The sequence below is a fragment of the Carettochelys insculpta genome, chromosome 1, assembly GCF_033958435.1.
Source record: "Carettochelys insculpta isolate YL-2023 chromosome 1, ASM3395843v1, whole genome shotgun sequence".
Classification (NCBI taxonomy): domain Eukaryota; kingdom Metazoa; phylum Chordata; order Testudines; family Carettochelyidae; genus Carettochelys; species Carettochelys insculpta.
The window spans coordinates 310,247,032-310,259,344 of NC_134137.1; the positions used below are offsets into that span (position 1 = coordinate 310,247,032).

Sequence of the window (12,313 nt, forward strand, 5' to 3'; positions counted from 1 at the left end):
TTCAGAAGGAACATGGTACATACTGTTTCCAAGTATGCAAACTATGTGTATCATTCATCTGGAGGGGTGGGAACTCTGAGGATTGCAATCCGAATGTCTCAGTATTCAGTACTCCCTGCATTTCTTCCCTGTCTGGTGCCGAAGCCTTCAGCATGTTGCATCTATTTGCTATTGGTTGCGAGGTCAGTTGGGATCTCTGTACTGGGGCATGTACTTTCAGAAAGCATACATGTGTGAGTTAAATCACCCTGGACAGCAGAGATGAGTTTCACTTAATTATAAAATTAATTTTAAAAAAGGGTAGAAACAGGGCATTGGGTAATATTGTGTGTCTTTTGCTGAGATGTATACTCCTTATCTGATCTGGTTTCACCTACCAAAGTTGAGAGGGGAATTAATTAGTACCTTGATTCACTTTGCTGTGTGGCCGTGATTCACAATGAGATTTGGTAGCTTGTCTATATTTTTAGAAGGTAAATTAAAGCTTAACAGTTTGGTAACTAGCAAGAAATAAGAATGGTATCTCTCTTTGTTGCAGCTTCTTCTCCGGTGCAGCCTCCTTTCTTTGAGTGTCCATTGGGATATTTTCCTCCTCCAGCACCACCAATATCCTTGCCTCCGCCACCTCAGATTACAGTAAATAATTTTAATTATATTTAGTCTTAATTTTTTTCCCATTTTTAGTGTATATTTCTGTGCCTAAAGAAACACTACCTTGGAGCCTATGTTCTATGTTGCATCAAAATACACTCATGCCTTGTTGAATGAGTACTTTACTCGCTAAAATGAGGGACACATATACCTACCTTTGCTCACTAGATGAGTGAACTCACCCCGTTAATATGAGCTGTACCCACCTCCCTGCAGACCCAACCTGCAGCAGCTTGACCCCTACCACCTGCCCCACAGCCCCAACCTGATGCTGCCTGAACCCCCCCCACCTGCCCCAGTCTGCTGCAGCTTGAACCCCCGCCCTCTCTGCGAACTCAACCCGCTGCAGCTTGAAACCCTGCTAGCCCCACTGTCCTGACCCAACCCGCTGCAGCTTAAAACCTTGCTAGCCCCACAGACCTGACCCAGCCCACTGTAGCCTGAACCCTGCCCCACGTACCCAACCTGCTGCAGCCTTAACCCTCCCGCCCGTCCCACGGACCCAACCCACTGCCAGGTTTTAACCCTCCGTCCCGCTCATGGCCCCAAACTGCCCCCAGCCTTTAACCCTCCCCGACCCAAGTTTCCCTTACCTTTCTAAAGCAGTGTCTTGTGTTGCCACTCCTTCACTGAGTTACGAGCACTTGGAACCAATCAGAGACCTTTACGTGTATTTTAATGGGAATTTAGTGTCCCTCTTACAAGTTTTTGCCAATGAGCAGAAATTTGGGAACCAATTGCGCTCGTATTGCGAGGGATGAGTGTATGTGAGAATTTTTTAATAACGTCTAACAAGTTTGCTTTCCCAGGCCCTTTTGTGGTGCCTTTGTCTTTCTACCTTTATGCTGATCAGTAGTTCCAACTCTGGTGTTGGAGTGCCTGTGCAGAAGAACTTCCTTTCCAGCATCAACAAAAACCAGACAACTCTTTCAATCCTTTCTAGGCTCAACTGTCTCCACTTTTGCAACTGGAGTCAGTTCCTTCCCCTCTTGCATCACCTCTTCCTTCTTGGACTTTGGTCCTCAGGCCCTACGTGCAAAATGTATGTCATCTCTAGCATCAGTACTCCACACCAGATACTATTTTGGCTCTGTTTTAGGTCTGTTATCTACCCAGTATCAATTTGAAGTAGATGCTAGTTGTCTTCTCATCCAGGAATTTGCCAGCAGCCTGCTATTCTCTGTCTTCCTCTTCTTGTTGAACACTGAGAACTTTCATAGTCTTCTTTTGGCTTACTTAAATTTCTGAATGTCTAGCCTTAAAGAGCATTGTAATAAAGCTGAAGGGACAAACCCTTAAAGGGCTAGGACTTCGTTACTTACTGTTTTTACCAGTTTTCTTTTTTTGTAAATAAGAGCAGTTTAATGATAGCCATTGCTGTTTAAATCACTTCCATTTGAATTATATCAAACCTTAACTGATTGGTTTAGTTTATGTCCTTTGTGTAATTTTTCAGTGAAAGATTTAGTTAATTCTCTTTGATTTTTCAAACCATCTTTCCTTTTTAAATGTTTCTCAGACCATACAGCCATTGAGCCAACTTTATGTGGAGGGCATTTCTTCAGTTTCCCTTGAGCCTCCTCCACCTCTTCCACCTCTTCCTCCTGAGGAACCCGAACAGCCACCCAAACCTCCATTTGCAGATGAGGAGGAAGAAGAAGAAATGCTGCTTCGGGAAGAGCTACTCAAGTCTCTAGCAAACAAACGAGCTTTCAGATCAGAGGTAGTCCAGTACTTTGTGAATATAGCCTGTAGATGGCAATCTTGAGCTAACTTTAAAGGTCTTGTGCCAACTGTAGCTTTTTAATTTTTTTTTTTTTTTGGTTGGCACTGGTTTGTGACTGAATAAAACAGTCCTGGTTTTTTAAATATGCTGGACTTGCATTATAAATCTTGTCCTCCAGCAAAAACAGGTTGGACAAGTAGGATTGTGACATTTCAAGGGACTAAAACTTGAACGGTTGAAAGGGATTTTATTTGCTATTACGTTTATTTGCTCAATAGCTATTTAGCAAAAAGAATTTTCTTCTAAGAGTTAGTTTGTTAAAGATTCAAACGTCATCTACCCTGACATTTAGAGGCTGAGAAAGCGTTTGCTTCACTTCAGCCCTTCAGCAAATTAGATGGCATTTTGGAGGGAATAAAACCAAACAGAACTTATCCCCATCCCTCCTGGTATTGTAATGAATATTAAATTTAAACTGCTTATATGACCTTGTAAAAGAGGCTGCAAATGTATTTCCTTTGCAAATCGCTTCTAAGCTGGAGCACGACCATTCTTTCCTAGTGTGCTTTTTTTGGCCTAACTATGTAACTACAGAAGTGGTAGTAGTAATATGCCCCTGATGAGAAAATTGAAATGTGTTCTAGTGGTCTAGTCTCTCTGATAAAAGATGAGATATGACATAGGCACTAATATGTTAACATTTTTCAATTATTTTTCATATACAGCACTACATCTTTGAAACACTGTTGATACTGTATATTATTTTTTCCTGATTATGCTTTTAATTTTTGTATATAGGAAACATCAAGTAATAGTGGTCCACCTTCACCTCCAGTTCCTAATAATTCCCAGCCCGTGCCAAGAAGCAATCTATCGGCAGTCAGTATTAATACCGTATCCCAGCCTCGGGTACAGAACACAAAGTTTGTTAGAGTACCGCGACCTCCACGAGCAGTAATAACAGTAAGGAAATAACTTCAGTTTTCTTTTAATAAGATCATCTTGTGAAGTAGTCGTAATTCATACGGTTACTTAAAAGTAAAGAACCTGCTTATGCATAAAGATGTCATTTCCCTCTAAAATAACTGTTTTAGAGTAGTGATTAAGAATCTTTGGCATGCTGGACCATTCTCTTTCCCTTACTTGCAGTAACATATTTAATTCTGTGGTACACCTAAGAATGTATGGCTTTCCTGAGCTTGAAGAAGATATAGTGGCCTTTCTTAAGTAATTTATTAAAATGACTTAAAAAGTAAGTAAAATGAGTTTTTCAGTTGGGGTGGGCAGAAGAGAATCCTGAGAAGATAAGGCACATGAAGCAAGCAGAAAAAGTATTTGGAGATTCTTGTATCAGTATAGTGAAAAATGGTGTAGCTGTCACTTATTTAAATTGCCTTTGGTTATCTTTCATTAGGAATTTCAGACACTGAAGATTACCACCCTTTCCCACTTTTAGTATTCAGCGCCTTAGAGATTTAAAGCACTGTATGAGCATTTTAAAGCATAGTCCAAAGTCCACTGAATCTGAGAGAGAGAGACTTTATATACAATTCACTAATTTGATTTGGTATTATCTTATACCAAGTTGAAGGTGAGGGGAGATTTTAGCGGCAAAAGATGCTTGGGGAATAAAAAAATTTAAAAAAAGAAACAGTGAAACCGGTATTTAAAAAGATTAAATGGGGTGAAAACAGGGGAGTTGTCATGTTGGGGCTCTACTACAGACCACCTAACCAGGAAGAAGAAGTGGATGCGGCTTTTTTAAAACAACTAACAAAATCATCCAAAGCACAGAACTTGGTGGAGATCAGACTTCGAATATCCAACCATCTGTTGGGAAAAGAACGCAGCAAGCCACAGATTATCCAACAAGTTCTTGTAATGCATTGGAGACAATTTTTTAGTTCAAAAGGTGGAGAAAGCTACAGGGGGAAATTCAATTAACAAATAGGAAAGAACTGGTTGAGAATTTGAAAGCAGCAGGCAGCTTGGGTGGAAGTCATGAAATGATCTCATGATTTTAAGGAGTGGAAGATGGGAGAACAGCAAAAGAAAGACAGTGGATTTCAGAAGAAAGACTTGAGTAAACTTGGAGAGCTGTAGGTGAGGTCCCATGGAAACCAAGACTATAAGGAGAAACACTTGAATACAGTTGGCAGTTTTTCAAAAGGACATTACTAAGGGCACAAGAGCAACCGTTCCTCTGCATAGGAAAGATAAGTATTTCAAGAGGCCAGCTTGACTTAACCAGGAGATCTTGAATGATCTAAAAATCAAAAAGGAATTATATAAAAACTAGAAATTAGGTCAAAGAACAGAGGAGGAGTATAAACAAATAACACAGGAATGCAGGGGAAAAATTAGAAAAGTGAAAATACAAAATGAACTCAATCTAGCTTGAGATGTAAAGGGAAACAAGAAAACATTTTACAGGTATGTTAGAGGTAGGAGGAAGGCCAAAGACAGGCTTGGCATGTTGCTCAGTGAGTGAGAAACACTAACTGAAAACATGGAAATGGCAGAGGTACTTCATGATTTCTTTGTTTCAGCCTTCACCAAGAAGGTTGATGGAGACTGGATGCCTCATACAGTGAATGCTAGTGGAAATGGGATGGGTCAAGATGTTAAAATAGGAAAAGAAAAAGTTAAAGATTACCTAGATAAGTTAGATGGATTCAGGTGACCAAAGCCTGATGAACTGCATCCTAGAATATGCAAGGAGCTGATTGAGGGTGTAGCCGAGCCATTAGCTATGATCTTTGAAAATTAATGAAAGTCAGAAATCGCAAAGACTGGGAAAAGGGCACATATAGTGCCCATTTATAAAAAAAGAAATAAGGACAACCTAGGAAATTACAGATCATTCATCTTAACTTCAGTGCCAGGAAAGATGATGTTTGCAGATTGACTCCCTTAATTATTTGTTACATCTGGAGTATAATAAGGTGATAGGTAACAATCGCTATGGATTTGTGAAGAACAAACCACATAAAACCAACCTCATAGCTTTCTTTGATAGCATAGCAAGCCTTGTGGATAAGGGGAAGTGGTGGACATGGTACACTTGAACTTTAGTAAGGCAGTATCATATGACCTTTTTAATCAGTAAACTAGGGAAATGCAATCTAGATGGGACTACCATCAGGTGGGTATGTAATTGGTGCAATAACCGTTCATAGAGTAGTTATTAATGGTTCACAGACAGGATGGAAGGGAATAATGAGGTGTTCTGCAGGAGTCAGATTTTGGGACTATGATGTCCAATATCTTCATAAATGATTTAGATGGTGCCAGAGAGTGCGTTTAGCAAGTTTGCATATGATACCAAGCTGGAGGGGGTTGCAAGTGCTTTGGAGAGTACGGTCAGAATTCAAAATGATGTGGACAAACTGGAGAAATGATCTCAGGAAGACAAGGTGAAGTTCAATAAGGACAAATGCAAAGTACTGCACGAAGGGAGGATCAGTTTCACACATGGAAAATCCCTAAGATGGAGTACTGCAGAAAGGGAGGTAGGGGTCATAGTGGAGCACAAGCTGAGTCAATAGTGAGATGCTGTTGGGGGCCGGGGGGAAGCAAACATGATTCAGGGATGCAGCAACAAGAGTGTTGTGAATAAGACATGAGAAGTTATTCTTTCACTCTGCTGTTAAGCCTCACCTGGAATATTGTGTCTAGTATTGAGGACCATGTTTTAGGAAAGATGTGGAGAAATTGGACAGGGTTGAGCAAAGAGCAACTAAAATGATTAAAGGTCTAGAAAATATGACTTATGAAAGAGTATTAAAAGAATTTGGGTTTATTTAATTTGCAAAAGAGAAGGCAGAGAGGGGACATGATAGGTGCTTTCAAGTACCTGAAAGAGTATTACAAAGAGGAGTGATGAAAAAATATTCTCCTTAGTGTCTAATGATTGGCCAAGAAGCAATGGGCTTAAATTTCAGTAAATGAGGTTTAGCTTCAACGTTTGGAAGAATTTCCTAACTGTCAGGTTGGTTCCAATTTACTGGAATAATTTGCCTGGGATGGTTTTCGACATGCCATTATTGGAGATATTTAAGAACAGTTTGGATAAATACTTAACAGGAATGATCTAGATGGTGCCTGATCCTGCCACCCGCCTGACTGGACTTGATGACTAGCATTCTGTGATTCACTTTTAAGATGGAGGGGAATTGAGGCATCAGATGACTAGCACTAAATGGTTGAGGTAGTTTCTGTTCTGACTGTTTATCTGGTATTTGATTATATATCTAGTGTGGACACTGGTATTTTTGAATCCTACTTGAAGAGTTATGAGCTAAGTTCCCTGTAAACCACACAGCTCTGTTTAGCTCAACACAGGCCAGAACGGGAACCTGTGGCAGCCAGGTAGGGCTGATCCAGGTAGGGTTGCCAGCTTTCCCAGAGTAGATGGACTTGACACCATTGGCGGCAATGGCGTCCAGTCCAACTGAATTGACAATTCCAGCTCCACTTCATAGAGGGCGCTTCCAGCTTGAGACCTCACAGTCTTGCACCCCAACCCTGCACCCCTTGGCCCCACTCCCGAGTGGAATTAATTTTATGTGCACACGGGTGGGAAAAACTAGAGGGAACACTGGTTATGAGACCTGGGTTCAGATTAAATCTTCATCTGATTTATGATGTCCTGTGATATCTCTGAAGCACCTTTTGAAGTGTTTCACTGCCTCCAACCTATTTTATAAGGAAAAGGGAAGATAGTAGTCAAAAGAAGAGGACTGACTACAGTGATGACACTTGGACAAGAATTTATGGGAGTTTCACAGACTTCTGATATAAGCTCTTGTGTACATTGCTCTTTGTCATTCATATGTACTTTAAAAAATCTTAAGATATTGTGCTCCCTATGTATAACTTTAGAGGAAGAAAGGTCATATTTCCACCCCTCCCCACCTTCTGGCAAACTTTCCATTTCCTCACCTCCTGTCTGCTGCCTACTTCTAACTTATTTTCAGACAATATAAGAGTAATTTGAGATACAAAGGGCGCACAGTCTTTGTGGCACATTGTATTTGTGCTAATCATTTGGCAGTTGTATGTGTTCGGTAAACTGTTCTAGTAATTTTTTATTTTAAATCTACTTTGAATCACTTTGTCAGCTGTTAGAGAATTTTGAAAGAGTTCTTTGTCCTGTTGTCTTGTATTTCTCCTGGGTCAGATTTAATTCAACAATTATGTTACAGAAACTTGACAAAGAAAAATTGTGTTAGTTAATTGGAGATGAATGCCAGTATTTAGCCTTTTTAATACAAGATTACTTTTATCCACTCTGATGATGGGCAGTTTTTAAAAGGTTGGGTACTGATAAGTTTTTCTGTATATTCTAGTTAATGATTATTAGGTTAGTTATTTTTTACATTAATTTAAAATGATGGATGATACGTTTGTATATGATTAACTTTTCCTCCTTTTAATAACTTTTCAAACAACTTGATTAGAACAGCTCTACAAAATGAAGTTTTGAATCAACATAGTGATGGAAAAATCACTAAGTTTTCAGGCTTGCTAAAAGCCATTACTGATTGTGAATATGGCAGAATATGAGTACAGGTTGTATCTCCCTCATCCAGCACCCTTGGACCTGAGTGGTCCTGGACAAGGTGATTTGCCAGGCAAGGGGAGGTCAGGCCCCCTTCCTTCCCCCCCCCAAGCCCTCCCCGCATCTGGCATGGCTCCCAGCCATGGACTTCCAGATGCCAGAGTTCCCTGATGGAGGCTGCTCTCTGATCCAACAACTTCCATTGTCCTGCCGAATGAGGGATGTTGCCGGATGAGTGAGTTTGAACCTGTATTTTCCTATGTGTATTAAAGGAAGTGCGGTGAGACTGGCATAACTATGTAAATAAAAATACGGAAAAAACCCATACCCTAGCGACAACTGTGCTGACAAGTGGAGCTGGAGCTTTGCTACCGTGGTATAGCTAAGGTCATTCAGGAAGGTGGAGTTGGTCCTACTTTGGCATTTGCTACATCTACAATAGGAGGTTCTGCTTGTATGGCATTTCCCACTAACGTAGATGCAGGGTATCTGGGATAAGCTCTGTCATGTAGACACAGCTATAGGTACCTGCTTGAGTCCTGAAATCAAGCAATTATATGAAATTCCTTTCTCTTTTTAAAAATAAGCTTCAAACGCTCATGGCTGTAGAGAAAATTGAAAAGGAGCCAAATGTTTATTATTGGTCTAATTCATGATTTTTTTTTTTGTGTGTGCCTGACTTACAATTTTTGCATGCTTGTGGTTGGCAATGCTGCACTGTGTGCTGGAACAGTGTGTGTATGATGCTGTCATTACTGCTGGGAGTGATGGTGAAGGGAGAAGACAAACTGCTAATCTATTATACCCTCCTGCTGCCCTGGAAAACTACATTCGCTCTTCTCTAGGCACTCCTCTCTATGGCCATGTTCCTACTTGCTTTGAGAAGAAGAGTAGAATGAAAATGACATTTAATGTCTTTTGTCAGCTCTTTAAACTGGTGTTATTGCAGAAGGGTGTATGTAGGAAAGTGTAGTAATAAAAGTCTCTTATTTGAAATTTGTAACATACTGAAGGGACACTATTCCAAGGTAGAGGGTAAACAGTACTCTAGCTGTCTAGTCTTGACTGAAATTTAATCATGGCTTTGTTAAGAGGTAGGGAGAGAATCATCTAGAGGATGGAGGGCGAAGTTGCCTGTAACTATACATGTGAAAATCTGTATTTATTGCATGTGTTGAGTGTTGAACATCAGGTTTGAATATGTGAGAGTGGGACTTAACAGGTCACTGCATAGTGCTAGTACAGACTTCCTTTGTGGCTTGCTGTTTTCTTTGCCTCACTTCTCTATGCGTGAAATTAAGATACTTTCCTATTTCACATGACTGTTGTGTGAGAATATATCCTTTCCAAACTTCTGAGGCATTCAAAAACTCTAGTAATGAGAGCTGTATATACTCAGACTGGTCCAGGATATAGGTGGAGCAGGATTGCAAGTATTCAAAAAAGCATGTGCTATAATGTATCTGCCTTTATTTCTTTTGGCATTAGCTATCAAAATAAATACTTTGTCTCTGCAGCTTCCAAAGCATAAGTCAGTGGTGGTGAGACTCAACGATTCAGATGATAGTGAATCGGATGGAGAGCCATCTAACTCGACTACTAGTGTATTTGGAGGCCTAGAATCGATGATCAAAGAAGCAAGAAGAACTGTCGAGGTAAATGATATAGCTCTTTATTTATGAAGCTTAACTGGGGCACTTTGATCTTGGAATTCATAGGAAACTTTGTAGTAAGCATGTAGAGCAATAGGCATCTGTCACAAACAGACAAATATAAAGTGTGTTTCTGTGGTAATATAAATAGGTCAGCAATTGATCACATTGCAAGAATGATGTAACCCCCTTTTTGGTTTTAGTTAAAAATAAGCTCAGGATAAAACTTGGTGTACTAAATGCTTAACTGAAAAATAAAAAGGGGGTGTGGGTGTTGGCATTTTTTGATTAATTTCTCTTTTTATGACAGGCCTCAAAACCCAAAGTACCTCCAAAGTCAGAAAAAGAAAATGACCCTATGAGAACCCCAGAGGCCTTACCAGAAGATAAGAAGATTGAATATCGACTCTTAAAAGAAGAGATTGCCAGGTGCATTGGCGTTTCGGTGTAACAGAATAGCTTTGGAGAACGTGTATCTTGCTTTTAAACCATACCAGTAACCAGTCCTTTTACCTTTGACAAAAAACTGTTAAAGATCAGTAAAAATCCATGTGAAATGCTTTCTTACGTTGCAAAAAGACCTTTTTTTTTTTTTAAGATTCTTTTTAGTAAGATCATCCATTATATGAATGGATTAGAAACAGTTATAGCTTCAAAAATCTACTCTAACCTGAAATATAGCCATGTTACTTATGTTCTGGGAATATATGTAGTAGAAGACACATGTAGTTAGTTGCAATTGTTGTGTATTCCATGTGTTTCATTTTTTAATTTGTTTCAGTCGAGAGAAGCAGCGTTTAATTAAATCTGACCCATTGAAGAATGGTTCATCTCCTGCAAATTCTGATGGTGAAATCGATGGGGTTGGTAGAATAGCAATAGTTACAAAACAAGTTACAGAAGCAGAAGCAAAACTTAGGAAACACAAGTAAGTTCTTCAGTATGATGTAAACAACATTGAGTTTGTTTAGGATGCAAATATGCAAGCGTATGTGACGTCTTCAATATAGATTGATTATCCATTGCTTTCCACCTCATGTTGTCACTTAGTTTTATAAAATGTGTGTGATTGGCTGTTGCAAAAGGTTAAGAAGTTCAGAATTCAAAGCGGTAGCCTGTAGTTCTCTGCCATCTTATTCTGTGGAAAATTGTGTTTATTAAACCAACTTTTTAATTTTTAGACTTCTGTTAATGAAGGATGAATCTGTTTTGAAACATCTCCTGCAGCAAGAAGCAAAGAAGAGAGAATCTGTTCGAATTGCTGAAAATAAGATTACTAAACTTGCTGAGCAACTGCAAGCAACTGAAAAGATTCTGGATGTTAATAGGGTGTTTTTGAAGAAGCTTCAGGAACAAGTAGGTTTGAACTTCTGTCAGCAAATAAAAGGTTCTGGTTTTTTCCTGTCATGATATGAACTTCCATTTTTTGGGGTTATTTAAATTCACTTTTAGACGTGTGCAATTTGGTTTGTACTGTGCAAAATATTAATTCACTTAGCTGTCTAAATTTCATCAAATCAGACTTTACTGGTGCTGAGTCACTTTTTCTTGAAGTGCTAAAATATTTTTTTGTCTTTCTTTTCAGATTCACAAGGTTCAACAACGTGTTACAGTGAAGAAAGCTCTGGCGTTAAAATATGGAGAAGAGCTTGCACGAGCAAAAGCAGTAGCAAGTAAAGAAATTGGAAAACGAAAACTGGAACAAGATCATCTTGGAGTAAGTCAGTCAGAGTAACTTGCACTATGTTTTAATAAAAAAGCAATAATATCTTTGTTTATCTAACTAAAGTCGATAATCTTCAAACAGAAGCTCAGGTAAAAGACGTATATTAAAAGGTGAACTGTGAAGAAAGGTCCTCTCTCTGTCTCGATGCAGCTATAGCTATTTCTGTCTGTATGTGTGCTGTATTGTAATGTATAAGTACAGGGTGAACCTCTCTAATCTGGAACTCTCTTGTACGGTGAACTCCTCCATAATCAGTCATGATTTTAATTAGCTGGATGACCACTTATCATGGGTATGGCCAAGTTTCCTGTGGTCCCAGAAAGTTTGTTTCCAGCCACCAGTCCTGGCTCTCGGTGTTCTGTGCTGTTGTGTAGCCGTAATTTATCCCTAAAAATCTTCTAAGAGCCCAGTAAGCAGTGGAAGTGTTGGTAATGTGCTAGAAAATACTATCTGTCATCTGGCAAATTCTCTCGTCCGGCACCAATCAGGTCCCGTGGGTGCTGGACAAGGGAGGCTTCACCTGTAGTCTCAAAGTTTGTTCAAAAAGCCTCTTCTGTTGGATTTTTACATCTGCCTTTTTGCTGGAGAAAATGAATAATGATGTACTAAGACTCTGACTTGAACTGTGTGGGGAAGGATTCCTGCATCTGGGTGACATCACGATTCAGCTCCTTCAAAGATTTTACCCAAACTGTCCTCCTGAGAGGAGTAAGTGAGGATCTGATATTTAGTAATATGGAAAACAAGCTGAAGAAGGCAATTTGGAAGAAAAGCATGGCTCTGGGACAGTTTTTTGAACTTTTTAAAATTTGTTTTCCCCTTTAATATGCATTTGTTTTGCATTTTACATTTAAACTTTGGTAGCCAAATATGCGTGTTGAAGATTTATACAGTGGTAGAAACTAATTTAATAGAAAAACCAGCGAACATTCATTCCAGTGGAATTGTGGCAAATTATGTTGTGGTTTTCCTGCTGTTTGTTTAAATGTTCAGGC

The 12,313-nt window shown here is 39.4% G+C and overlaps 1 protein-coding gene across 1 annotated transcript in view; it reads left to right on the forward strand.

The window, feature by feature from the left end:
* Window positions 1-12,313, forward strand: part of ZFC3H1 (zinc finger C3H1-type containing) — a 57,389-nt gene that overhangs the window by 12,985 nt on the left and 32,091 nt on the right. The window contains 8 exon segments of the mRNA XM_075012841.1: window positions 539-636; window positions 2,171-2,374; window positions 3,176-3,340; window positions 9,458-9,595; window positions 9,903-10,021; window positions 10,374-10,520; window positions 10,774-10,948; window positions 11,178-11,309. Of these exon segments, the coding sequence (XP_074868942.1) occupies window positions 539-636; window positions 2,171-2,374; window positions 3,176-3,340; window positions 9,458-9,595; window positions 9,903-10,021; window positions 10,374-10,520; window positions 10,774-10,948; window positions 11,178-11,309 (1,178 nt within the window).